The sequence below is a fragment of the Oncorhynchus mykiss genome, chromosome 25 (assembly GCF_057628025.1).
Source record: "Oncorhynchus mykiss isolate SJ-2025 chromosome 25, ASM5762802v1, whole genome shotgun sequence".
Taxonomy (NCBI): Eukaryota; Metazoa; Chordata; class Actinopteri; order Salmoniformes; family Salmonidae; genus Oncorhynchus; species Oncorhynchus mykiss.
This window is the reverse complement of record NC_143046.1, coordinates 26989457-27013544: the sequence shown is the minus strand read 5'-3', so window position 1 is coordinate 27013544 and position 24088 is coordinate 26989457. Positions and strand designations below refer to the sequence as shown.

General features: G+C 43.4%; 3 protein-coding genes across 32 annotated transcripts in view; 2 read left to right on the top strand and 1 right to left on the bottom strand.

The window, feature by feature from the left end:
* The window catches only part of LOC110504427 (protocadherin gamma-A11-like), a 244201-nt gene that overhangs the window by 134190 nt on the left and 85923 nt on the right, over positions 1 to 24088 (top strand). For 2 of the 30 annotated variants that reach the window (XM_090219522.1, XM_090219519.1), the window contains exon 1: positions 4455 to 7056. The exons of 22 other annotated variants lie outside the window; for them this stretch is intronic. In XM_090219522.1, the coding sequence (XP_090075648.1) occupies positions 4657 to 7056 (2400 nt within the window). In that variant the 5' untranslated portion in view covers positions 4455 to 4656. Of the gene's footprint in view, positions 1 to 4454; positions 7057 to 9531; positions 12551 to 13215; positions 15814 to 21067; positions 23673 to 24088 lie in introns of those variants that run through there. 6 more of the 30 variants (XM_090219528.1, XM_090219527.1, XM_090219503.1 and 3 more) reach the window with 3 other exon arrangements.
* On the bottom strand, positions 816 to 2588 carry LOC149971589 (uncharacterized). Its single transcript, XM_090219544.1, has one exon. It carries the CDS (start codon positions 2307 to 2309, stop codon positions 1002 to 1004), a length of 1308 nt encoding a protein of 435 aa, XP_090075670.1. The 5' UTR covers positions 2310 to 2588; the 3' UTR covers positions 816 to 1001.
* On the top strand, positions 16969 to 20458 carry LOC110504881 (protocadherin beta-16). Its single transcript, XM_021583737.3, has one exon. It carries the CDS (start codon positions 18022 to 18024, stop codon positions 20434 to 20436), a length of 2415 nt encoding a protein of 804 aa, XP_021439412.3. The 5' UTR covers positions 16969 to 18021; the 3' UTR covers positions 20437 to 20458.

Genomic DNA, 24088 nt, shown 5'->3' with positions numbered 1-24088 from the left:
TGTTGGCAAATATATTGATAATGAAATACAGAAATGGCTAATATATATAGGCATTCGCTCTCCTGAGTCAATACATTTTAGAATCTGTTTTGGCAGTGGTTTCAACTGTAAGTCTTTCTGGGTCAGTCTCTAAGAGCATTGCACACCTGGATTGTATAATATTTGTACATTAATCTTTACAAATTATTAAAGTGATGTGATGTTGGTGGTTTATCGTCGCTTGACAGCCATTTTCAAGTCTTGCCAAAGCTTTTCAAGCTGATTTAAGTCAAAAGTGTAACTTGGCGCTCAGGAAAATTCAATGTCGTCTTGGTAAGCAACTTCAGTGTATATTTGGCCTTGTATTTTAGGTTATTGTCCTGCTGAGAGGTGAATTTATCTCCCAGTGTATTTTGGAAAGCAAACTGAACCAGGTTTTACTCTAGGATTATGGCTGTGCTTTGCTCTATTCCATTTATTTTTATCCTAAAAAACTCCTAGTCCTTGCCGATGACAAGCATACCCATAACATGATGCAGCCACCACCATGCTTGGAAATATTAATAAGTGTGGTACTCAGTGATGTGTTGTGAAAGGATTTGCCCCAAACATAACACTGTAACGGCTGTCTTGGGAAGAAGGTGAGGACCAATACGCAGCGTGGTACGTGTTCATCTTTTTTAATGTAAACTGAACACTGAATAACAAAACAACAAAGAAAACAACAGAAACAGTTCTGTCTGGTGCAGACACACAAAGACAGAAAACAACCACCCACAAAACACAATCGAAAACAGGCTACCTAAATATGGTTCTCAATCAGGGACAACGATTGAGAACCATACCAGGCCAAACACAGAAATAGAAATAGAAAAGCATAGAAAAACTAACATAGACAACCCACCCAACTCACGCCCTGACCATACTAAAACAAAAGACAAAACAAAGGAAGTAAGGTCAGAACGTGACAGTACCCCCCCCCCCCCCTCCAAAGATGCGGACTCCGGCCGCAAAACCTAAACCTATAGGGGAGGGTCTGGGTGGGTGTCTGTCCGTGGTGGCGGCTCTGGCGTGGGACGTGGACCCCACTCCACCATAGTCCTTCTCCGCCTCTCTACCCGCCTCCGTGGCCTCTTTAACGCGGCGACCCTCGCTGCCGACCTCGGACTGAGGACCCAAGCCACGGGTTCCGAATGGACGGGAGATTCCGGCAGCACCGGACGGACGGGAGATTCCGGCAGCACCGGACGAATGGTAGATTCCGGCAGCACCGGACAGGAGGGAGACTCCGGCAGTTCCGGAGTGAAGGGCGATTCTGGCAGCTCCTGGCTGACTGACGGCTCTGGCAGCTCCTGTCTGACTGACGGCTCTGGCAGCTCCTGGCTGACTGACGGCTCTGGCAGCTCCTGGCTGACTGGCGGCTCTGGCAGCTCCTGGTTGACTGGGGGCTCTGGCGGCTCCTGGCTGACTGGTGGGTCTGGCATCTCCTGGCAGACTGGCAGCTCTGGCAGCTCAGGACAGACTGGCAGCTCTGGCAGCTCAGGACAGACTGGAGGCTCTGGCAGCTCAAGACAGACTGGCGGCTCTGGCAGCTCAAGACAGACTGGCGGCTCTGGCAGCTCAGGACAGACTGGCGGCTCTGGCAGCTCAGGACAGACGGGAGATTCTGGCAGCCCAGGACAGACTGGAGACGCTGGCAGCTCAGGACAAACGGGAGACTCTGGCAGCGCTGGGCAGGAGGAAGGCTCTGGCAGCGCTGGACAGGCGGGAGCACCTGTAGGAAGGAGACAGAGAGACAGCCTGGTGCGGGGGGATGCCACAGGAGGGCGGGTGCGTGGAGGTGGCACCGGATAGACCGGACCGTGAAGGCGCACTGGAGGTCTCGAGCATCGAGCCTGCCCAACCCCACCTGGCTGAATGCTCCCCGTAGCCAGGCCAGTGCGGCGAGGTGGAATAGCCAGCACTGGGCTGTGCTGGCGAACCGGGGACACCATGCATAGTGCTGGTGCCATGTATTCCGGCCCGAGGAGACGCACTGGAGACCAGATGCGCTGAGCCGACTTCATGGCACCTGGCTCGATGCCCACTCTAGCCCGGCCGACACGAGGCACTGCATTGTACCGCATCGGGCTATGCACGCACACCGGGGACACTGTGCGCCTCACGGCATAACACGGTGCCTGCCTGGTCCCTCTCTCTCCACGGTAAGCACGGGGAGTTGGCTCAGGTCTCCTACCTGACTTAGCCACACTCCCCGTGTGCCAGCCCCCCAATATATTTTTGGGGCTTCCTCTCGGGCTTCCAACAGCGCCGCCGTGCTGCCTCCTCATACCTCCGCCTCTCGGCTTTCGCTGCCTTCAGCTCAGCCTTGGGGCGGCGATATTCCCCAGCCTGTGCCCAGGGTCCTTTGCCGTCCAAAATCTCCTCCCATGTCCAGGAGTCTTGCAATTCCGGCCGCTGCTGCCGCTACCCGTTACCACGCTGCTTGGTCCTTTCTTGGTGGGTGGTTCTGTAAAGGCTGTCTTGGGAAGAAGGTGAGGACCAATACGCAGCGTGGTACGTGTTCATCTTTTTTAATGTAAACTGAACACTGAATAACAAAACAACAAAGAAAACAACCGAAACAGTTCTGTCTGGTGCAGACACACAAAGACAGAAAACAACCACCCACAAAACACAATCGAAAACAGGCTACCTAAATATGGTTCTCAATCAGGGACAACGATTGACAGCTGCCTCTGATTGAGAACCATACCAGGCCAAACACAGAAATAGAACATCATAGTAAAACTAACATAGACACCCCACCCAACTCACGCCCTGACCATACTAAAACGAAAGACAAAACAAAGGAAGTAAGATCAGAACGTGACAAACACTTTGTATTCAGTACATAAAGCGAATTTCTTTGCCACATTTTTTTCAATATTACTTGTTGCAAACAGGATGCATGTTTTCAAATATTTTTATTCTGTACAGGCTTCCTTCTTTTCACTCTGTCAAATAGGTTAGTATTATGGAGTAACTACTATGTTGGTGATCCATCTCGGTGTTCTCCTATCACAGCCGTTAAACTCTGTAACTGTTATAATGTCGCCATTGGCCTCATTGTGAAATCCCTGAGCGGTTTCCCTCCTCTCCGGCAACTGAGTTAGGAAGGACGCCTGTATCTTTGTAGTGACTGGGTGTACACCATCCAAAGTGTAATTAATAACATCACCATGCTCTAAGAGGTATCCAATATCGCCCCCCCCCCCCCCCCCCCCTTTGTCACTGCTCGACAAAGGGACCTTACAAATAATTGTATGTGTGGAGTACAGAGATGAAGTAGTCATTAAGAAATCATGTTAATCGAGAATATTGCACACGTAACATGTCCATGCAACTTATTATGTGACTTGTTAAGCAAATGTTTCATCCTGAATGAATTTAGGCTTGCCATAACAAAGGGTTTGAATACTTATTGACTCAAGACATTTCAGCTTTTGATTTTTAAAATGAATTTATAAAAATGTCTAAAAACATAATTTCACTTTGACATTATGGGGCATTGTGTGTGTAGGCCAGTAAAAAAACATATCAATTTAATCCATGTTTAATTCAGGCTGTGACATAACAACATTTGGAAAAAGTCAGGGGGTGTGAATACTTTCTGAAGGACTATTTATAAATACCATAATGCTGGGTTTAAATTAGCGAAAGTTCCTGTCACAATCTATAGCTTTTTGCTACATGTATTTGGAATGACATTTATAGTCAACGTGCTTCTGGCATCATGCTTTACATCAGTCCTTCACACATTGGCCTAGATGTTTTGATACAGCCTGGATGAATAAAGCGAAGCCGTTTGAGAAGAGAAACCCGAGTGCTGGCATCAGCTCATCGCATCAGCTGAGATTGCACCAAGTGGATTCACATTCTACTTTTAACATGGTAGTCTATTTCAGTTGACCAGTTCTGCGCACGCATCCTCGATGCTGGATTACACGCGCAAGTTATGCGCTGGTGTCTTTTGCTGCTGCCGCTGCTGCTGTAACTACCCGTTATTCGCTATGCTTGCTGTTTACTGTTTTCCCACCACCACCCCAGCCTCCACCTGTTTGGCTCTGTTTGTGTTCAGTGGGGATATTGGTATAGCATACCATGCTCAATGCCTGTAGTTTTCTCATGTTAATTTGACGCGTTGCTCTGGCTGTGAGCTACCCTGAAGGAGGAGAGCCGATCGCCAATACCTAATATATTTGTTATCTTTTCTAATTAAAAAAGACGTGGTGTTTCCTTTGTGAATTGTGTTGGGTAAAGCACGATAGGTCTGTTCTTGAAGACGCAAACCTTCCCAAATATATTGGAAAGTGTTTATTTTTTAAGTATATCTGTTGTTCAGTAGATTGAACTCAAAGGGACGCTGTTGGTCAGTGTGTTCTAGTTTTAGAGCGGATTTGCAGCAGTACCTCCCCCATCATATCGCTATATTAGAGAGAGAAAGAGCCGCATGCAGAGCGCACAGTCCGGGTTACAGAGAACACTAAGCACAGAGACACAGAGCTGAGATTATTTTGTTCCGGAATTACCGATTTTAAGTATATTACATTTGATGTTTTTAACTGGAAACGAATGGAATCTTCCTGAGTTTTGTAACGGATTATAACGTACTTGTTGTTACATGGTGAAGGAAACATGTCGGACAGAACAATGAAACGGCAAGTACTGTTGTTTATCTCGGTCCTCTCTCTCAGTTCAGTGCACGGGCAGGCCAGTTACTCCATTCCCGAGGAAATGGCGGAAGGCTCTTTAGTCGGTAACATAGCGCAGGATTTGGGGTTAGATATCAAAAGACTGAAATCTGGCAATGCTCGCATACACGTTGGGAACAGCGCGGAATATATCGAGCTGAATAAAGAAAGGGGGGTCCTCCTTGTCAAAGAGAGAATAGACCGTGAGGCGTTGTGCAGACAGACGACGCCTTGCGCATTGCATTTTCAGATAATTATGGAGAACCCAATAGAATTTTATCGGGTTACTGTTGAGATTACCGATATCAATGATAATGCTCCAGTTTTTCAAATGCACGATATGAAATTTGAGATAAGCGAGTCCGCTATCACGGGAGCAAAATTCGTCTTGGAGAGAGCTTTTGATTCTGATATTGGATTAAATGGACTCCAAACCTATTCGCTTAATCCAACCGATAATTTTGTTTTAAAACTACAAGGTCAGGCTGATGGAATCAAAAAGGTAGAGATGGTTTTACAGAAGCCTTTAGATCGAGAGAAACAGGAGCAGATATCATTAGTGTTAACTGCCCTCGATGGTGGAGAGCCTCATATGTCTGGGACAGTGCAGATTCACGTCACTGTGCTAGATGCTAACGACAATGCTCCGGTTTTTACACAGGCAGTATATAAAGCCAGTTTAATCGAAAATTCGAAGAGCGGCACTTTGTTAACAACAGTTAGAGCCACCGACATAGATCATGGATCAAATGGTTTAGTCACATATTCTATATCAAGCAGCACAATTGGTATTTTGGATCTATTTGAAATAAATGAGAGTAATGGCGAAGTGCATTTGATAAATGAAGTCGACTATGAAACCGCAAAACATTATCAAATAGACGTGAAAGCGAAAGATCAAGGGGGTCTTACAGATTCCAGTAAACTGATAGTCGACATTATCGACGTTAACGACAATAAACCATTAATTGATTTGATGTCAACTTCTAAATCAATACCAGAAAATTCCCCTTCTCAGACAGTCATAGCTGTAATGAGCGTCCACGACCCAGACTCTGATAATAACGGAGTGGTGGACTGTGTTTTAACTGAAAATATTCCCTTTACCATTAAATCTACATCTAATGGCTTCTATAGTCTAGTAACAGACAGTGACTTGGACCGAGAGAGAGCCTCCGAGTATAACATCACTGTGACGTGCTCTGATGAGGGAGTGCCCTCGCTCTCCAGCAGCGTCACTCTCACCTTACAGATATCAGATGTGAATGACAACGCGCCTGTCTTTGAGAGGAGCTCATATGAGGCCTACATTATAGAGAACAACACACCGGGCCTCTCTATATTCACAGTGAAAGCCAGAGACGCTGACTGGAACCAGAATGCTCGTGTTTCTTACATACTGGAGGACTCCTCGGTTAACGGAGTGCCCGTCTCCTCATATGTGTCCGTTAGTGCTGATAGTGGAGTCATCCATGCAGTGCGCTCTTTTGACTACGAGCAGATCAAGGATTTCCAGTTCCGTGTAAAAGCGCAGGATGGAGGCTCTCCTCCACTCAGTAGCAATGTGACTGTGAAAATAATGATCCAGGACCAGAATGACAACACGCCTCAGGTTCTGTATCCAGTCCAGACTAGCAGCTCTCTGGTGGCTGAAATTGTGCCTCGTTCAGCAGATGTGGGATATCTTGTCACTAAAGTGGTGGCTGTTGATGTGGACTCTGGACAGAATGCCTGGCTCTCGTATAAACTGCAGAAAGCGATGGACAGGGCGCTGTTTGAAGTGGGTTTACAGAATGGAGAAATAAGAACTATACGCCAAGTCACTGATAAAGATGCTGTGAAACAAAGGCTCACTGTTGTAGTGGAGGACAACGGGCAGCCCTCTCGTTCAGCTGCAGTCAATGTTAACGTGGCGGTGGCAGACAGCTTCCCTGAAGTGCTCTCGGAGTTCACTGACTTTACGCACGACAAGGAGTACAATGACAACCTGACTTTTTACTTAGTCTTGGCTTTGGCTGTAGTCTCATTTCTGTTCATCACATGTTTAGTGGTTATTATATCAGTGAAAATATACAGATGGAGACAGTCTCGCGTCCTCTATCATTCCAGTCTCCCGGTTATTCCGTATTATCCACCGCGTTACGCAGACACTTTGGGGACAGGAACTCTACAGCACGTGTACAATTACGAGGTGTGCAGGACGACTGACTCCAGAAAGAGCGACTGTAAGTTCGTCAGACCCTGTAGTCAGAACGTACTGATAATGGACCCCAGTTCTACAGGGACGATGCAGCGGATGCAGAGTGAAAAGAACATCCTGGATGAACCAGACTCGACTTTAGAGGTCTGTGATATTTTATTCTTAATTTTGTACTCCTAACATGTTATCTATTTCTATTTATACAGTACCAGTCCAAAGTTTGGACACACCTACTCATTCAAGGGGTTTTATTTATTTTTTACTATTTTCTACATTGTAGAATAATATTGAAGACATCAATACTATGAAATAACACATATGGAATCATGTAGTAACCAAAAATATTTTAAACAAATCAAAATATATTTCCTTCTTCAAAGTAGCCACCCTTTTCCTTGTCGTCATCTTTGCACACTCTTGGCATTCTCTCAACCAGCTTCACCTGCAATGCTTTTCCAACAGTCTTGAAGGAGTTCGCACATGCTGAGCACATGTGGGCTGCTTTTCCTTCACTCTGTGGTCCAACTCATCCCAAACCATCTCAATTGATTTGACATTGGGTGATTGTGGAGACCAGGTCATCTGATGCAGCACTCCATCACTCTCCTTCTTGGTCAAATAGTCCTTACACAGCCTGCAGGTGTGTTGGGTCACTGTCCCGTTGAAAAACAAATGATAGTCCCTTTAAGCGCAAACCAGATGGGATGGCTTATCGCTGCAGAAGGCTGTGGTAGCCATGCTGGTTAAGTGTGCCTTCAATTCTCAATTAATGACTGACAGTGTCACCAGCATAGCACCCCCACACCATCACACCACCTCCTCCCTGCTTCACGGTGGGAACCTGTCGTGGCAATTTCCTGTATTACCTTAAGAGGAGAGTTACAAACCACACACCAGTCAGAGTTATACTTTAACTTCATCTTTAATAATATGAGCTTCACAATAGCCCTTTGACTCTCAGGTCAATTCAGTGTCTATAATGAATTCTGAGAGTCCCTACAGTAGAATACAAATATATTTTTTAGCCAAGATACACCCCTCTAAACTTACATGACGATCCACAGATCTTAGGAACTCTTCACAAAGGGCCTTTTACTTGAGTAAGGAGTATCCCATAGCCAGATAGCATTAGCTATAAATTATTGTTCAGTTTGGTCTCTAAGACGAGGTTCTAATCTCGTTCCTGGTACTTCATAGTCCCAAAACATTACCTCATCCAAGGCATAACTCAATTGTCAACTCTATGTACTCCCATCTCAAGTAAACCCCCTCTTCTCCCCACTCCTGGAAAAGCTCACTGAGGGGAGTGACTTGCGCACAGACATTGTGGAGCCAAGAGATAATTGGTTCCCCCTTAATCACGCCATCCCTTCACATGGTTTAACAGATACATTCACATATAAAGACAATGTTCCGTTCTGACCTCTCCCCTCTCTGGGCCCCAAGTGATTGAGCCCTAGCTGAGAAGGGAAAAGTGCAACTGCCAACAGTATAGTCCAAAGGGATACATTCTAATGACAAATATCTCACATAATCATTATTATGTAAATAAAACATCTTCTTTATCTATGTTACCCAACTAATTCTGATTCATCCTCCACAAACCACACATGCGGAGATCATATGTTCACCTACTCTGCACCTCACAAAGCCCCAGCAGTCTAATGTCCATTTCTCCTGTTTCTTGGCCCAATCAAGTCTCTTCTTTTTATTAGTGACATTTACGTTGTGGTTTCTTAGCAGCAATTCAACCATGACGGCCTGATTCACGCAGTTGCCTCTGAACAATAATGTTGAGATGTGTCCGTTACTTGAACTCTGTGAAGCATTTATTTGGGCTGCAATTTCTGAGGCTGGTAACTCTAACAAACTTCTCCTCTGCAGCAGAGGTAACTCTGGGTCTTCCTTTCCTGTGGCGGTCATCATGAGAGCCAGTTTCATTATAGCACTTGATGGTTTTTGTGACTGCACTTGAAGAAACTTTCAAAGTTCTTGAAATTTTCAGAATTGACTGACCTTCATATCTTAAAGTAATGATGGACTGTCATGTCTCTTTGCTCATTTGAGCTGTTCTTGCCATAATATGGACTTTTATCAAATAGGGCTGTCTTCTGTATACCACCCCTACCTTGTCACAACACAACTGATTGGTTCAAACGCATTAAGAAGGAAATAAATTCCACAAATTAACTTTTAACAAGGCACACCTGTTAATTGAAATGCATTCCAGGTGGCTACATCACGAAGCTGGTTGAGAGAATGCCAAGAGTGTGCAAAGCTGTCAAGGCAAAGGGTGGCTACTTTGAAGAATCTCAAATATACAATGTATTTTGATTTGTTTAACACTTTTCTGGTTACTACATGATTCACTATTAATCTACAATGTAGAAAATAGTCAAAATACAGAAAAACCCTCGAATGAGTAGGTGTGTCCAAGCTTTTTACTGGTCCTGTATGATGAAAATGCGTTGTTCAAGTGTAGCCTACCTCCCTGTCAGAAAACCTCTTCAGTCCATTCTTATTGTACTTCAAGCATCAGGGCCATTGGACACCAGCGCTTTGCACTGTATAGTGTGAATTCCATTGTAGCCGTTTATCGTCGTGAATGGTAAAGAAGATACATTCTCATGATGATCAAGCTTGACAATGGATTGTGTGTATTTAATGCACATGTATTCCATGAATAATTTGTTTGCTTGCAGGAAGTTTCCTTCTGTCACTATTAGCCTGTAGTGTAATGCAAAGCCTCGGTCTGGTTCAGACATTCCCTGGCCACAACTACCTGACATCATTGCTTATATTTTGCGTACATACATTGAGCTAGATTATATATTGATATAGTATACGGTTACTTTATATGAATTATTTTGTCCAGTATATCGACCCTGACATTTCCAACACTACTGGAGCGTTTTTCTGTCTTTTTATTGAAGTACATTGTCTGTAGTTCAATCCATTAAACTCAAAGGGACGCTGTTGGTCAATGTCTTAACGTTTTGGAGCAGTTTTGCAGCAGTACCTCCCCCATCATCCAGCTATATTAGAGAGAGACAGAGCCGCATGCAGAGCGCACAGTCCAGGTTACAGAGAACACTAAGCACCGAGACCCGAGTTGAGATTCTTTTGTTCCTGATAAACGGATTATTGGCCGGACATGGTGTTATTTTCTGGATTCAAAATTTAAATAATTAGGCTATTTTCATAACGGAATATATGGTGCTTGTTGTTTCATGTTGAAGGGAAAATGTCGGACGGAACAATGACACGGCAAGTACTGTTGTTTATCTCGGTCCTCTCTCTCAGTTCAGTACACGGGCAGGTCAGTTACTCCATTCCCGAGGAAATGGCGAAAGGCTCTTTAGTCGGTAACATAGCGCAGGATCTGGGTTTAGATATTAAAAGACTGAAATCAGGTAAAGCTCGTATTTATACTGGAGACAGCGCAGAGTACATCGAGCTGAATAAAGAAAGGGGAGTTCTCCTCATCAAAGAGATAATAGACCGTGAAGCGCTTTGCGGGCCGACGACGCCTTGCGCTTTACATTTTCAGATTATTTTAGAGAACCCGATGGAATTTTATACAGCTACAGTTGAGATAACCGATGTCAATGACAATTCACCTATTTTTGAGAGGAGTGAAATGAAATATGAAATTAGTGAATCAGCGCTAACGGGAGCTAAATTTGTATTGGAAAGAGCAGTTGATGACGACGTTGGCGTTAATGGCCTTCAGAGCTACTCTCTGAAACCCACTGATAATTTCGTATTGAAAACACTAACTCGTTCAGATGGTGTTAAAAATGTAGAGATGGTATTACAGACACCTCTAGACCGAGAGAAACAGGAGCAGATATCTCTGTTGTTGACAGCTGTAGATGGAGGAGAGCCTCAGCTATCAGGAACAATGCAGATACTCATCACTGTACTAGACGCCAATGATAATGCGCCTGTATGTTCTCAGGCAGAGTATAAAGCTAGTGTATCAGAAAACGTATCAAAAGGCACTGTTTTAACAACAATCAGTGCAACTGATGCCGATCCAGGTTCCAACGGAAGAATTACGTATTCTATTTCAAAATCGGGAGCGTCCCATCTATTTGAAATTGATCATGTTTACGGTGTGGTAAAATTAAATGGACATATTGACTATGAAAAACGTAAACGTTATGAGATAGACGTTCAGGCTACAGATCAGGGAGGTCACTCTGACGCGTGTAAATTAATTATTGAGGTTATAGATACAAATGACAACAAACCATCAATCAATATCATGTCAAAGACGAGTGCCATATCTGAGAACGCTCAACCTGGTACTGTCGTAACTATGATGAATATTCAAGACCCAGATTCTGGTGATAATGGCAGAGTGCAGTGCTCTATTGACGAAAACATCCCGTTTTCAATGAAATCAACATCGAATAATTTCTTTACTGTGGTAACAGACAGTGACTTGGACCGAGAGAGAGCCTCTGAGTATAACATCAGTGTGACGTGCTCTGATGAGGGAGTTCCCTCGCTCTCCAGCAGCGTCACTCTCACCTTACAGATATCAGATGTGAATGACAACGCGCCCGTCTTTGAGAGGAGCTCATATGAGGCTTATATTATAGAAAACAACACACCGGGGCCCTCTATATTCACAGTGAAAGCCAGAGACGCTGACTGGAACCAGAATGCCCGTGTTTCTTACATACTGGAGGACTCCTCGGTTAACGGAGTGCCCGTCTCCTCATATGTGTCCGTTAGTGCTGATAGTGGAGTCATCCATGCAGTGCGCTCTTTTGACTACGAGCAGATCAAGGATTTCCAGTTCCGCGTAAAAGCGCAGGATGGAGGCTCTCCTCCACTCAGTAGCAATGCGACTGTGAAAATCATGATCCATGACCAGAATGACAACACGCCTCAGGTTCTGTATCCAGTCCAGACTAGCAGCTCTCTGGTGGCTGAAATGGTGCCTCGTTCAGCAGATGTGGGATATCTTGTCACTAAAGTGGTGGCTGTTGATGTGGACTCTGGACAGAATGCCTGGCTCTCGTATAAACTGCAGAAAGCGACAGACAGGGCGCTGTTTGAAGTGGGTTTACAGAATGGAGAAATAAGAACTATTCGCCAAGTCAATGATAAAGATGTTGTGAAACAAAGGCTCACTGTTGTGGTGGAGGACAACGGGCAGCCCTCTCGTTCAGCTACAGTCAATGTTAACGTGGCGGTGGCGGACAGCTTCCCCGAAGTGCTCTCGGAGTTCACTGACTTTACGCACGACAAGGATTACAATGACAACCTGACGTTTTACTTAGTCTTGGCTTTGGCTGTAGTCTCATTTCTGTTCATCACATGTTTAGTGGTTATTATATCAGTGAAAATATTCAGATGGAGACAGTCTCGCGTCCTCTATCATTCCAATCTCCCGGTTATTCCGTATTATCCACCGCGTTACGCAGACACTTTGGGGACAGGAACTCTGCAGCACGTGTACAATTACGAGGTGTGCAGGACGACTGACTCCAGAAAGAGTGACTGTAAGTTCGTCAGACCCTGTAGTCAGAATGTACTGATAATGGACCCCAGTTCTACAGGGACGATGCAGCGAATGCAGAGTGAAAATAACATCCTGGATGAACCAGACTCGCTACTAGAGGTCTGTAATATTTGAATAATTAATTTTCTCCTACAAGTATATTTGTATGTGTAATTCATTGTGTAATGTTTTTAACATTTTTAACATCGACTCTTTAAATTAGGAATCTTTCCTTGCTCAGCAATTATATTAATTCCACCGATTTTGCCAATTCAGCACCACTGACATGAACAGCGGCTTTTTGTACAGAGAGACCTGTTAGCAGTAAAGGGTGAATTGTATTGAAGACATCGTCCTTGTCAATATCACGCTGAATTTTTATGTAAATAATTACATTCATAAGTCTATACCAGTATTTGTATATTTGTACGGAAAGCACACTACCTACCATACATCAGATTTTAGAAATGTGTGTTCTTTTGTTATGTAGGCTATAGTTTAAAGCAACATGAGTCTTGTTTGAGATCACTCGTTAACATCCAGTGGCATCTACTTTTACAGTTGGCCAAGAGGTTTTGATATAGCCTATGTTGGGTAAAGCATGACAGGGCTATGGTTTAATCTTTGGAGACTCAAATCTTCCAAAATATGTTGGAATGTGTTTATTTTTGAAGTTTATCTGTAGTTGAGTGGATCAAACTCAAAGGGACGCTGTTGGTCAGTGTGTTGCAGTTTTAGAGCACATTTGCTGCAGTACCTCCCCATTATGTCGATATATTAGAGACAGAACGAGCTTCACGCAGAGAGCACAGTCCGGGTTACAGAGAACACTAAGCACAGAGATACGGAGTTGAGCTTCTTTTGTTCCATTATATACGGATTATTGGGAGAAAATGTTATTCTTTACGGGATTTACTTATGACAGAATTTCGCAAATTGCTTAAGGGATTATAATGTCCTTGTTGTTTCATGTTGAAGGGAAAATGTCGGACAGAACAATGACACGGCAAGTACTGTTGTTTATCTCGGTCCTCTCTCTCAGTTCAGTACACGGGCAGGTTAGTTACTCCATTCCCGAGGAAATGGCGAAAGGCTCTTTAGTCGGTAACATAGCGCAGGATTTGGGTTTAGATATAAAAAGACTGAAATCAGGTAAAGCTCGTATTTATACAGGAGACAGCGTAGAGTACATCGAGCTGAATAAAGAAAGGGGAGTTCTCCTCATCAAAGAGATAATAGACCGTGAATCACTCTGCGGACAGACGACGCCTTGCGCTTTACATTTTCAGATTATTCTAGAGAACCCGATGGAATTTTATACAGTTACAGTTGAAATTAGAGATGTAAATGACAATGTTCCTATTTTCAAAAATAATGAAGTCAAATTTGAAATAAGCGAGTCTGCTTTAACAGGAGCTAGACTCGTCCTCGAGAGAGCCGTTGACGATGACGTTGGTCATAATGACCTCCAAATATATTTTCTCAAACCCACCGAGAATTTCATTTTGGAAATGCATAGTCTCCCTGATGGTGGTAAAAATGTAGAGATGGTTTTACAGAAACCTCTAGATCGCGAAAAACAGGAGCAGATATCTCTGTTGTTGACAGCTGTAGATGGAGGAGAGCCTCAGCTATCAGGAACAATGCAGATACTCATCACTGTACTAGACGCCAATGATAATGCGCCCGTTTGTTCGGAAGCTGTTTACAAGGCTCGTGTAACCGAGAACGCCCATAAAGGCGTCGTTTTAACCACTGTCAGCGCGTCTGACGCTGATCAAGGACAAAATGGGAGAGTTACGTATTCCATTTCGAATACAGCTGAGGCGTCGAATGATATTTTTGAAATAGGTCGAGATGACGGTATAGTTAAATTAGTCGGGGACATTGATTATGAAATACTTAAACATTATCAGATTAATGTTCAAGCGAGGGACCAAGGAGGTCATACAGATTCCTGTAAGGTAATTATTGACGTAATCGATATGAATGATAACAAACCAGCTATTAACATCATGTCAAAGACGAGTGCCATATCTGAGGATGCTAAACAGGGTACTGTCGTAACAATGATGAATATTCAAGACCCAGATTCTGGTGAAAATGGAAAAGTACAGTGCTGTATTGAAGAAAATATTCCCTTTGTGATGAGATCGACCTCAAACAATTTCTATAGCCTAGTAACTGACAGTGACTTTGACCGAGAGAGAGCCTCTGAGTATAACATCACTGTGACGTGCTCTGATGAGGGACTGCCCTCTCTCTCCAGCAGCGTCACTCTCACCTTACAGATATCAGATGTGAATGACAACGAGCCTGTCTTTGAGAGGAGCTCATATGAGGCCTACATTACAGAAAACAACACACCGGGCATCTCTATATTCACAGTGAAAGCCAGAGACGCTGACTGGAACCAGAATGCCCGTGTTTCTTACATACTGGAGGACTCCTCGGTTAACGGAGTGCCCGTCTCCTCATATGTGTCCGTTAGTGCTGATAGTGGAGTCATCCATGCAGTGCGCTCTTTTGACTACGAGCAGATCAAGGATTTCCAGTTCCGCGTAAAAGCGCAGGATGGAGGCTCTCCTCCACTCAGTAGCAATGTGACTGTGAAAATAATGATCCAGGACCAGAATGACAACACGCCTCAGGTTCTGTATCCAGTCCAGACTAGCAGCTCTCTGGTGGCTGAAATGGTGCCTCGTTCAGCAGATGCGGGCTACCTTGTCACTAAAGTGGTGGCTGTTGATGTGGACTCTGGACAGAATGCCTGGCTCTCGTATAAACTGCAGAAAGCGACAGACAGGGCGCTGTTTGCAGTGGGCTTACAGAATGGAGAAATAAGAACTATACGCCAAGTCAATGATAAAGATGCTGTGAAACAAAGGCTCACTGTTGTAGTGGAGGATAACGGGCAGCCCTCTCGCTCAGCTACAGTCAATGTTAACGTGGCGGTGGCGGACAGCTTCCCTGAAGTGCTCTCGGAGTTCACTGACTTTACGCACGACAAGGAGTACAATGACAACCTGACTTTTTACTTAGTCTTGGCTTTGGCTGTAGTCTCATTTCTGTTCATCACATGTTTAGTGGTTATTATATCAGTGAAAATATTCAGATGGAGGCAGTCTCGCGTCCTCTATCATTCCAATCTCCCGGTTATTCCGTATTATCCACCGCGTTACGCAGACACCTTGGGGACAGGAACTCTACAGCACGTGTACAATTACGAGGTGTGCAGGACGACTGACTCCAGAAAGAGTGACTGTAAGTTCGTCAGACCCTGTAGTCAGAACGTACTGATAATGGACCCCAGTTCTACAGGGACGATGCAGCGGATGCAGAGTGAAAATAACATCCTGGATGAAACAGACTCCCCAGCAGAGGTCTGTTATATTTGAGTCATTATCCTTCCCCTAAATCAAAAATGTTGAAGCATGGTGTAAATTAGTTTGTTTTTAATGTTTTATTTTAACTGTTTCTACATCGACTCTGTGGACCTGGGAAGTTTCCGTGGTCACAAATGCTCTTCATTCAACTGTTATGTGGCCATTTCAGCACCACATTCGTGGTCAGCGCTGCTCTGCAAAGCGGCTGTATTTCAATAGACCCTTTAACATTGTAAAGAGTCAATTAAACTGGGATATTGCTTGATCTTTGTAAATAAGAGGCAAACGTTTTCTGTACTATAAATTGTATTCATATGTGTGTATATACAGGTTTTCAGTAGCCTACATAATGCACAGTAATGCCATACTGTTATAGTTGCAGAAAGTTGCAATCTGTCCCGGTGATTAGCTTCACGCAAGGTGTATTTTGTTTGACCTTTCTTCCCCAGTTACTTCTTGTATCATGGTTTACATTGATCCTAGATACATTGTCTTATTTGAATTAATGAATTACATTTTATTTTCTTGTCAAATCGCCAGTTTGCAACCCATTGACAAAAACATTACAATAAGGCACTGTGATAATTCTTACAGTGTTCTGTGCAGTTCTCACCGCATAAAGCGTGATAAAGAAATCAATACATAATAGTAAATAAGGTTATCCAAGCAGTCATTTTATTCCTAGAGCAGGAAAAATTATAAAATAAATATGGAAATAAATAATTTCAGAAAAATGAAACGGAAGGCATTTGAACCAAGTGTGGCACAAAGAGATGATTCAAGAGTGAGACAGGTCTACACACATTTTATATACATACGTGCCATTTGCTATATAGGAGCTACTTATTTGTTTAATTGAATTATAGGTCGCCATTTTCCTTTAATTCCAGGCTTTATCTAAAAAAAATCCGCAAACAGAATTGCACAATGGACAAAAAAACTTGTCCGTTTTTCCTCATGGCTCAGCCACATCATTTCAGGATTTATCTGGTGGGCTTTCTGCAATAAAGACAAGCATATATTGTGGTAGAAAGGCCAGTAGAGGATCAAATTAATTCCATTCTCTATTTCTTCGAGGTTACAATAGTTGTATAGTCTTTTCTTTTCCATTTCACCATTACACCGACTTGTTTCACTTACCTGGGCACATGGCGACCTCTTGCTTATATCTAGGTTGTTCATAATATATCTCTCACACACGAATTCACCCTTAATCAAACAAAAGGTTCTTCATTTGGGTTTATGATTAATCTCCTCCACTCATTTATTTTCATATTGCATAATCAGTTGTTTTTTAACAGCGTCTATGTCTCACTTAATTGTTTTTTCGTACAACTGTTCACAGTCAGACTGTTGGAAAATGTCAGACATTGCAGTTGCCCAGGCTCCCCTTATGGAGAGATCCAACTGGAAAAACTTTGCTGACTATTCTGGCAGTTGGTATATCCAACGGTCTATTCCAAAGTCTCACCATATACGCCTTCCATCTCATCTCATAGGGTTCTCAGCCCATGTTCCCAGTTATTGCCAGTATAGATGCAAACATTGTGGGTACCTACAAAATAACGTACTGTTATGGATACGTTCGTTTTGGAGATACCTCTTAGCACCCCACATTTCTGCTGAATTGTCGAAAACAGGACACGCATATCTGTCTGATACAGTTTGGATGGAGTACGTGGCACAACCAATATCTTTGAGTGTTTTTGTTTTTCCTTTAAACCCCCCCCCCCCCCCCAAGAGCCCTACTTACTGAGTCGGTCAGGGCAGGTGTATAGAAAGGTCATATGTTATTAAATTCCCTACATTACTGGGTTGGGTTAAGCTTGATAATGCTGTGCTTTACTCCATGTAGACCTAGACCTTCCCAAATATATTGGAATGTGTTTATTTTTTAAGTATCTGTTGTTCAGTAGATTGAACTCAGAGGGACGCTGTTGGTCAGTGTGTTGTAGTTTTAGAGCGGATTTGCAGCAGTACCTCCCCCATCATCCAGCTATATTAGAGAGAGAAAGAGCCGCATGCAGAGCGCACAGTCCGGGTTACAGAGAACACTAAGCACCGAGACACAGAGCTGAGACTCTTTTGTTCCCAAAATAAGGATTATTGGTATTTTTTGTATTATTTGTTGGACATACATTTTAAGGAATTATACTATTCTCTTATCGGATTATAAGGCGCTTGTTGTTTCATGTTGAAGGGAAAATGTCGGACAGAACAATGACACGGCAAGTACTGTTGTTTATCTCGGTCCTCTCTCTCAGTTCAGTACACGGGCAGGTCAGTTACTCCATTCCTGAGGAAATGGCGAAAGGCTCTTTAGTTGGTAACATAGCGCAGGATTTGGGTTTAGATATTAAAAGACTGAAATCAGGTAAAGCTCGTATTTATACAGGAGACAGCGCAGAGTACATCGAGCTGAATAAAGAAAGGGGAGTTCTCCTCATCAAAGACAGAATAGACCGTGAAGCACTCTGCGGACAGACGACGCCTTGCGCGCTACATTTTCAGATTATTCTAGAGAACCCGATGGAATTTTATTCCATTACTGTTGAGGTAACTGATGTCAATGACAACCCACCGGTTTTCAAGAAAAGTGATATCAGGTTTAGAATTAGCGAGTCAGCTCTGACGGGAGCTAAATTCATTTTAGAGAGAGCTATAGATCCAGACGTTGGCATTAATGGCCTCCAAAGCTATTCTCTCAGTTCAAATGGTAATTTTGCACTAAAACTGCAAAATCAGGCAGGTGGTGGTAAAAATGTCGAAATGATTTTACAGAAGTCTCTAGACCGAGAAAAACAAGAGCAAATATCAATAGTGTTGACAGCAATGGATGGAGGAGAGCCTCAGATATCTGGTACTGCACAGATACACGTCACCGTGTTAGACGCCAATGACAATGCCCCAGTTTTTACGCAGCCGATTTACAGAGCTACAATTACTGAGAATGCACAGAAAGGTACAGTTGTTACTAAGGTCAGTGCACACGATGCTGATCAGGGCACTAATGGCAAAATAACATACTCAGTAACAAATACACAGGACGATTTTCCTGAAATGTTTGAAATTAATTACGTTGATGGTGAAGTTATATTAACTGGGGAAATAGACTATGAAAAATCTCACCATTATCAGATACATATACAAGCCAGTGATGACGGGGGACTGACTGATTCGTGTAAAATCATTCTTGACGTCATTGATATAAATGACAACAAACCAGCTATTAATATTATGTCCAAGACTAACGTCATAACAGAAGATTCTATACCCGGTACTGTAGTAACTATGATTAATGTACAAGACCCAGACTCAGGTGAAAATGGTCAAGTACAGTGTTCGATAAACGACAATATTCCATTTACAATTAAATCAACGACGAATAATTTCTTTACTTTAGTAACAGACAGTGACTTGGACCGAGAGAGAGCGTCTGAGTATAACATCAGTGTGACGTGCTCTGATGAGGGAGTGCCCTCGCTCTCCAGCAGCGTCACTCTCACCTTACAGATATCAGATGTGAATGACAACGCGCCTGTCTTTGAGAGGAGCTCATATGAGGCCTACATTATAGAAAACAACACACCGGGGCTCTCTATATTCACAGTGAAAGCCAGAGACGCTGACTGGAACCAGAATGCCCGTGTTTCTTACATACTGGAGGACTCCTCGGTTAACGGAGTTCCCGTCTCCTCATATGTGTCCGTTAGTGCTGATAGTGGAGTCATCCATGCAGTGCGCTCTTTTGACTACGAGCAGATCAAGGATTTCCAGTTCCGTGTAAAAGCGCAAGATGGAGGCTCTCCTCCACTCAGTAGCAATGTGACTGTGAAAATAATGATCCATGACCAGAATGACAACACGCCTCAGGTTCTGTATCCAGTCCAGACTAGCAGCTCTCTGGTGGCTGAAATGGTGCCTCGTTCAGCAGATGTGGGCTATCTTGTCACTAAAGTGGTGGCTGTTGATGTGGACTCTGGACAGAATGCCTGGCTCTCGTATAAACTGCAGAAAGCGACAGACAGGGCGCTGTTTGAAGTGGGTTTACAGAATGGAGAAATAAGAACTATTCGCCAAGTCACTGATAAAGATGCTGTAAAACAAAAGCTCACTGTTGTAGTGGAGGACAACGGGCAGCCCTCTCGTTCAGCTACAGTCAATGTTAACGTAGCGGTGGCGGGCAGCTTCCCTGAAGTGCTCTCGGAGTTCACTGACTTTACGCACGACAAGGAGTACAATGACAACCTGACTTTTTACTTAGTCTTGGCTTTGGCTGTAGTCTCATTTCTGTTCATCACATGTTTAGTGGTTATTATATCAGTGAAAATATACAGATGGAGACAGTCTCGCGTCCTCTATCATTCCAATCTCCCGGTTATTCCGTATTATCCACCGCGTTACGCAGACACTTTGGGGACAGGAACTCTACAGCACGTGTACAATTACGAGGTGTGCAGGACGACTGACTCCAGAAAGAGTGACTGTAAGTTCGTCAGACCCTGTAGTCAGAACGTACTGATAATGGACCCCAGTTCTACAGGGACGATGCAGCGGATGCAGAGTGAAAATAACATCCTGGATGAACCAGACTCCCCAGCAGAGGTCTGTTATATTTAAATCCTTATCTTTTCCCGAAAAATATTCTAATTGTTTTAAATCGAGTTTGTATTCCGGGGAACATTCCATCATGAGAAATTATCCTCATTCCACTAATGTGCCATTTCAGCACCATGGTCATGGAAAGCGGCTGTATTTCAGTGGACCCTATTTAATAGTAGAGTAAATCGTACTGGATATTGCCTAACGCTTGTAAAGGTGAGGCTAACGGTTTATGCAACATTAATTTGATTGATACGTTTATTTTACTTGCCCTACACAATGCACATTATATCATACTGCTTGTTTTAGACTACTGAAACTTGCTTTCTGTCAAGATGTAGCCTACAGCTTCATGCAAGGTGTGTTTTGTATGACATTTGTTGTCCACATATTTCTGGCACCTTGATTTACAATTCTCCTCAATACATTGCCGTGTTGTTACATGAGATGGCCAAAGCGTTATAGCACTGTGATTTATTCCATGAAGATTCACACCTTCCAATATATTGTTTATTGGACATTGTTTCCTTTTTTAACAGTGTATCTGTTGTTCAGTAGATTGAACTCTGAGGGACGCTGTTGGTCAGTGTGTTGCGGTTTTAGAGCGGATTTGCAGCAGTACCTCCCCCATAATCTCGATATATTGGAGAGAGAGAAAGAGCCGCATGCAGAGCGCATTGTCTGGGTTACAGAGAACACTAAGCACGGAGACACGGAGCTGATGTTATTTTGTACCAGAGACAGAGCTACGGATTGTTGAGTAATTTTACTTGGATTTTTTTTAACTTCAAAGGAATATAATATCACAGACTTCTTTACGGATTATAATGTCCTTGTTTCATGTTGAAGGGAAAATGTCGGACAGAACAATGACACGGCAAGTACTGTTGTTTATCTCGGTCCTCTCTCTCAGTTCAGTACACGGGCAGGTCAGTTACTCCATTCCCGAGGAAATGGCGAAAGGCTCTTTAGTCGGTAACATAGCGCAGGATCTGGGTTTAGATATAAAAAGACTGATATCAGGTAAAGCTCGTGTTTATACAGGAGACAGCGCAGAGTACATCGAGCTGAATAAAGAAAGGGGAGTTCTCCTCATCAAAGAGAGAATAGACCGTGAAGCGCTCTGTGAACAGACGACGCCTTGCGCTTTACATTTTCAGATTATTCTAGAGAACCCGATGGAATTTTATAGTATTACGGTTGAAATTACAGATATGAATGACAACCCTCCAACCTTTGAAAAGAACGAAATCAAATTCAAAATCAGTGAGTCTGCAGTCAATGGAGCAAAATTCGTGTTAGAGAGAGCAATAGATCTTGACGTCGGTATCAATGGCCTCCAGAGCTATACGTTGAAACCAACTGATAATTTCGCTCTGAAATTGGTTAATCAAGCAGATGGGAATAAGAAGGTTGAGATGGTTTTGCAGAAACCTCTAGATCGAGAGAAGCATGAGGATGTTACTTTAGTGTTGACAGCTGTGGATGGTGGCGAGCCGCGTATGTCAGGGACAATGCAGATACTCATCACCGTACTAGACGCCAATGATAATGCGCCAATTTTTACTCAGGAGTTTTACAAAGCAACTGTAACTGAGAATGACCCAAAAGGTACAGTTATATCTTCAGTCAGCGCATCAGATGCAGATCATGGCTCAAACGGTAAAATTACGTATTCAATTACAAACACGTTAGATTATGTTCGTGGACTTATTGAAGTAAACGAGGACAACGGTGAGATTAGATTGATTGGAAATATTGATTATGAAAAGACACGGAATTTTCAGATCAATTTAAGGGCAAGTGATGACGGAGGACTTACAGATTCATGCAAAGTGGTAGTTGAAGTAGTTGACACCAATGATAATAAGCCTAATATTAACATTATGTCAAAATCAAACGTGATCTCCGAAGATGCCAAAATCGATACAGTCTTAACGATGATCAATGTGCAAGACCCAGACTCTGGTGAAAATGGGAAAGTCCAATGTTCCATCAATGAAAACATTCCATTTGCGATGAAATCCTCGTCGAATAATTTCTTTAGTTTAGTAACTGACAGTGACTTGGATCGAGAGAGAGCCTCAGAGTATAACATCACTGTGACGTGCTCTGATGAGGGAGTGCCCTCTCTCTCCAGCAGCGTCACTCTCACCTTACAGATATCAGATGTGAATGACAACGCGCCTGTCTTTGAGAGGAGCTCATATGAGGCTTATATTATAGAAAACAACACACCGGGCCTCTCTATATTCACAGTGAAAGCCAGAGACGCTGACTGGAACCAGAATGCCCGTGTTTCTTACATATTGGAGGACTCCTCGGTTAACGGAGTGCCCGTCTCCTCATATGTGTCCGTTAGTGCTGATAGTGGAGTCATCCATTCAGTGCGCTCTTTTGACTACGAGCAGATCAAGGATTTCCAGTTCCGCGTAAAAGCGCAGGATGGAGGCTCTCCTCCTCTCAGTAGCAATGTGACTGTGAAAATATTGATCCAGGACCAGAATGACAACGCGCCTCAGGTTCTGTATCCAGTCCAGACGAGCAGCTCTCTGGTGGCTGAAATGGTGCCTCGTTCTGCAGATGTGGGCTATCTTGTCACTAAAGTGGTGGCTGTTGATGTGGACTCTGGACAGAATGCCTGGCTCTCGTATAAACTGCAGAAAGCGACAGACAGGGCGCTGTTTGAAGTGGGTTTACAGAATGGAGAAATAAGAACTAATCGCCAAGTCAATGATAAAGATGCTGTGAAACAAAGACTCACTGTTGTAGTGGAGGACAACGGGCAGCCCTCTCGTTCAGCTACAGTCAATGTTAACGTAGCGGTGGCGGACAGCTTCCCTGAAGTGCTCTCGGAGTTCACTGACTTTACGCACGACAAGGAGTACAATGACAACCTGACTTTTTACTTAGCCTTGGCTTTAGCTGTAGTCTCATTTCTGTTCATCACATGTTTAGCGGTTATTATATCAGTGAAAATATACAGATGGAGACAGTCTCGCGTCCTCTATCATTCCAATCTCCCGGTTATTCCGTATTATCCACCGCGTTACGCAGACACTTTGGGGACAGGAACTCTACAGCACGTGTACAATTACGAGGTGTGCAGGACGACTGACTCCAGAAAGAGTGACTGTAAGTTCGTCAGACCCTGTAGTCAGAACGTACTGATAATGGACCCCAGTTCTACAGGGACGATGCAGCGGATGCAGAGTGAAAATAACATCCTGGATGAACCAGACTCCCCAGCAGAGGTCTGTTATATTTGAATCATTATCTTTTCCCTAACAAACGATTTTCTGTTGTTTATCCATCGCGTGATTTTACCTGTTTGAAATCCAATATATACCTGCAAGATTTAATGGTCAGACATGCTCTTCATTCCGCTGACATGTGACCATTTCAGCACCATGGTCATGGACAGCTGAAAGAGGCTGTAAATCAGTGGGTGTCTTGTAGTGTGCTATATTAGCATAGTTTAAATTCATACACATCTTACTGTCATGTTGGTTTACATGGTCATTAATACTTAGGCTGATATGTGTTGATATAGAATGATAGTGCTGCATTTGATCCCATGCAGATTTAAACCAGCCCAAATATCTTGTAATAATTTTCGTGTTCTGTAGTTCAGTGAATTTAACTCAGAGGGACGCTGTTGGTCAGTGTG

Coding starts and splice junctions, on each gene's coding strand:
- LOC149971589 (XM_090219544.1), bottom strand. CDS start 2,309: ATGAGGAGGCAGCACGGCGGCGCTGTTGGAAGCCCGAGAGGAAGCCCC.
- LOC110504881 (XM_021583737.3), top strand. CDS start 18,022: ATGTCGGACAGAACAATGACACGGCAAGTACTGTTGTTTATCTCGGTC.